The sequence below is a fragment of the Miscanthus floridulus genome, chromosome 9 (genome assembly GCF_019320115.1).
Source record: "Miscanthus floridulus cultivar M001 chromosome 9, ASM1932011v1, whole genome shotgun sequence".
Lineage (NCBI taxonomy): Eukaryota > Viridiplantae > Streptophyta > Magnoliopsida > Poales > Poaceae > Miscanthus > Miscanthus floridulus.
In genome coordinates, this window is record NC_089588.1 from 13,967,843 (window position 1) to 13,972,343 (window position 4,501).

Genomic DNA, 4,501 nt, shown 5'->3' on the forward strand with positions numbered 1-4,501 from the left:
GCCAGCACCTTGTAGGATCATGCAGCAGATACCACTCACGTGTGCGCAGGTCGAGCTGACTCGGGCTCACTAGATGCAGACACATGCTTGTGAACGCAGCAAGTGCTACTAATTTAGTAGTACTCCCCTTATCAAAAAAAAAAAAAAGTAGTACTCCTGCTCCTCAACTCAAGGTTGCTTCACATTTCAGCACTGCGCTGCACCACGTCACCTTGAACAAAGGAACCGGGCTTTGGGACACATCATAACAAGGGTACCTAATTCCAAGTGCCAACCACATTCCCAGCACTGATTGCTAAACTACAAGTGCACATCATGTGTGAGTCAGTTCAGCTCACTCATGATCCCATGATTCCCAGCATGAAATGAAACCCAAAAAAGAACACTGCGTGCTCAAAAAAAGTGGGTGGCCTAGCTGGAGCTCTGGCCACCTCTCCTTCCTCATATTGATATTCATCACACATTCTTCATGCTCTCTCATATGCAGTTTTGTTTCTGTTTGCCCAGATCTCATATTGGTGTCACAGATTGTTCATGCTATCTGCTCACACAATCTTTTTTTTTTTGTTTTTGATTGGAGAGCTCTTGTACTGACATCACAGATTGTTCATGCCCTCTCATTGTACACACTTCCAAGTTCCAACAGTCTACACTTCCAAGTTCCAACAGATCATGCATGTTAAATTACCAGGTACAAGCAAAGGAAACAGAATGGAACTCCATAGGTAAGGCTCCTCTTCCGTGATTCAAAATATCGGCAAGGCCCATGAACAATAATAAACACAGAAAACCTGTAACGAGTTCAAAACAAACTCAATGTACACATGCATGCATCTTTTCTTCATTGACCGTCTAGGTCCCCCACTGACAACCCTTGTACCTAATAAAACTTATAATATTTCTAACCAACTTGAGGATTGCCACCCAGGCCAGAACCCTACCAGAGAAAAAGATAAGCTTTGGAACTTTTCTAATGGAGCATTCTTGAATCCTTCTGTTCAGCTCATATTTATTCTGCACACAGCTCATACTTGCATCTTTTCTTCATTGAACATCTAGGTCCACACTAACACAGCTACAGTATATATGAAGCCTACAATATTCATAACTAGGCAATTGACAATGCCAGAACACTAGCAGAGAAAAAACTTCAGAATTGGAAATCTGCCTTCAGGGAAGAGATTGGGTTGGTTTGCATCAAAGCCAAGCAGAAAATCAGGGATGCCCTTACTAGTTAGTGTGAGAATTTCACATAAAGTATTTCCTTTTTCTGCTTTTTGGCTCTGAGAGCCTTGTAACCTGTACATATTGTACCCTTCTTCATATAATGAAAATACAAAAAAATAGGTAGGGAGCTTCCCTGCTGACCTTTCCAAAAAAAATAAAACTTCCAAATTTTTCTAACCTTTACATTAACCAGACCTTCTTGAATATCCGTCATGAATCCCTCTGTTAATTCAAATTTATTTTGCCGACTGGTATGGCCGACATTAACTTCTTGTTCTTTTCATTTCAATCAGTGAAAATTGCAATTTGACAAAGCTTGGCATTAACAAGATCTACAATTGATATTGCTGTCCGGTCATAAAAGATGTACACTTAGAACTTATAAGTTGTTTCCCAGACAACAATCACAGCGGATGTAAAATAAATGGACAGAAATCTAGATGATCACAATCAAACTAATTACCACAACACCAGATAAGTAAACATGTGCAGCACTACATCATCTCAGCAGCTGTCTAAACATGAAACAGAGAAGAAAAAGAAATGAAATCGAATCGAAGCTGGATGAATGAATCTCTCCAACACAGCATGAATCCGCCTGACTCATGCTGTGAGGACACAATGTGCAATGAATGTTACCTCAGCTTTATTGCCAAGCCCATTTTCTATTGAATACAGATACCCCAAAAGAATAACTGAGGATTCCAAGTCATACGACATAGATTTCCCCTCCACTGCCTGATTGCTTGGAGATGAAAGGAACTCCTCACATATGAACATGGCAACTATGAACATGAACAATAGCCATTGCTTGCAGTACAAAACTTAAGCTTCCGAACAAACCCACCCAAATAATGTGCTGAACCCTCATGGAGCAGAACCTTGGCCCTGAAATTAGCGGCTGGCGTTGCCCTCTGCTGATATGGAAAATTGTCTGCGTCGAGCAACCAATGGACAATCCCGTCTCCAGCCATCACCATCAAGTCTTCATGTTAGTAGAACTATGCAGAAGACCCAAAACTCCACTATGCAGTGTAATCATTCTCAATCACCGGCTGTGTCCGTGTCCCCAATGCCACCGGTGCTTGCGTCCGCCCAACCTGCGCCATCCGCAATGTCTCTCCAACCTCCGCATTCCGTTCCATCACCTGAAGCTTCTTATCCCTTTTATACCTCACCAAACACAGCAGAAGCGCAGCCAGGAGCCCCAATGCTATGGCAGCCCCAACCACACTGCCGGCAATTTTCCACGTCTTTGAGCTTCCCTTCTTATTTCCTCCGGGGGTCGGAATCGACGGGGCAATCGCGCCAGGTGGAGGTGGAGAAGGAGCAATCTCACTGGAGTTCACCACTATCGACACATGCCCTTGGCGATACGTCGAGCACACATTGGTTGCCTCCAGGTCCCGGAACTGCGGCACGCCATCCAAATCGAACACCACGCACCTCGGTGCCGCGCTGCCTGCCGGCACCGTCCTGACATTGCCGCCGAAGTTCACCGAGATCGGACCGCCCGAAGCAACGACGTTGAGCTCCTGCAGCCCCACAGCGGACAGGTTGGCGGCGTCGTAGACCAGCAGGCCGAGCACCGGGGCGAGGTATGTGTACCCGGGGAGCGGGTAGTAGTAGTCGGACCAGTTGCCGAGGTCGTGGTACACGAGCACCACCCGCTCGACGTACGGCTGGACAACGACGCCCGTGGGCACGCCGAACTGGAAGTAGCCCGCGAAGCCCTTCCGGCGGAGGCTGCCGCTGCGCAGGCGCACCGCGGAGACGGCAATGCCCGTGAGGTTGCCCGGAAGCGTGGCGTTGTAGACAATGCCGGTGCGCGGGCGCGCGAAGGCCCGGTACGCGTAGTCCTGCAGCGCCGCGTCGAGGATCCTGGCTGGCGACGGCGGCCGCGACTGCGCCGCCGCCGGGGAGGTGGTGGCGGCGGCGGCGATGAGCACCAGCAGAAGCCGGAGGAGGCATGCGCGGATCGAGAAGCCCATAGCAGTGGGGGGCTCTGGGGTCAGAGCTAAGCAGCCGCCGGCGCGAAGTGAAGTTGGTCAGGGCGACTTCGTCATCTCTGGCGACTACTAGGATTAGCACGCGCAGAAGATTCGTCTTCTCCTGCTCTTAATTGGGGGCAAACAAGGACAGGATTTGGAGCGGCGGAGGCTGGGATCCTCTGCACGGACGCGCATTTACGCCCGGCAGGGACGACGCCCCGGACCGGCCGGCCCAAGAAAGCAGCCGGCTTTAGCAGAGAGCGCGGCAATGGCGTGGACGCAAGCGAGGAGGACAGGTGGACAGGACGGGCGGACGGACAGGGCGGAGTCCTACTCCTACAAGAAGTGGATGGCGGCAGCGGCAACGGCGGCGGCGGCAAATCGGGAAGAAAGAAGCAACGCGACCCAGATAGAACGGACGGAGGAATTGGGAGGAGAAGAAGAGGATGCGATGCGATTACTGAATCCTGGCGGAATCCGGGTGGAGGAAGCGGACGCCACAGAAATCCTGGGAGGGATTAAAGCGCGCGCCCCACGCCCCCACGAGTATGATTGCGACGCGGGCGAGAGTGAGAGCGGAGGAGGAGGGGTTTGGTTGGGGACTGAAGAAGGGAGAGAGATTGCCGCAGGAGAGAAGGCAGGTTCGGGACGACGACGGCGGCGGTAATGGTAATATCACCTTCTCCCAGGGGCTTAACCGCAAAACGAATTTTCCCCACCGGCAAATGCTAGTGGGAGAGGAGAGGACACGGGCTCACAGTCGGCACGGGAGGTGGAGTTACCGATTTGCCCCTGGGCGGCTGGTCCGCTCGGAGGCTGCCCGTTCGCCGCTTTTTGGCTTTTCCACACATGTCCCTTTCCTAACGTTTGGATTCTTCCCGGGGGCTTTTTTGCAAGTGAAGCTTCTCTCTCTGACTGAGTGACTGAGGTGAGGTGAGCTGAGTGAGATCGAGTGCTATGGCCTGGTGAGTGTCACTGACGTGTGGGGCCATGTACGTGGCTGCTCCTCAACGGCCAGACGACACGCGATGCGACAAGCTCGCTAGGAGAGGATGTGTCTTTTCCCTGTCGAGTGGGGCCACACAACTGTGGCCCAACGGCCAGTGAGCACTCATGAGTCATGACTATTTGCTGGCTTCACTTTCCTAACGTATGGATTTGGTGTGCTTGGACAAAATAGGACTAGCAACAATGTGCGGTTTCTCCTCCAAAGGAAACTTGCTAATAAAACTTTCAGCTGGATTTTTTTAGCTTATTTAGTAACCTATAGTTTTCGTTTGTCA

General features: G+C 50.7%; 1 protein-coding gene across 1 annotated transcript; it reads right to left on the reverse strand.

Moving 5' to 3' along the window:
* Positions 1–1,379: 1,379 nt before the first annotated feature.
* On the reverse strand, positions 1,380–3,837 carry LOC136481385 (uncharacterized). Its single transcript, XM_066478739.1, has one exon. It carries the CDS (start codon positions 3,216–3,218, stop codon positions 2,253–2,255), a length of 966 nt encoding a protein of 321 aa, XP_066334836.1. The 5' UTR covers positions 3,219–3,837; the 3' UTR covers positions 1,380–2,252.
* Positions 3,838–4,501: the final 664 nt, after the last annotated feature.

Coding starts and splice junctions, on each gene's coding strand:
- LOC136481385 (XM_066478739.1), bottom strand. CDS start 3,218: ATGGGCTTCTCGATCCGCGCATGCCTCCTCCGGCTTCTGCTGGTGCTC.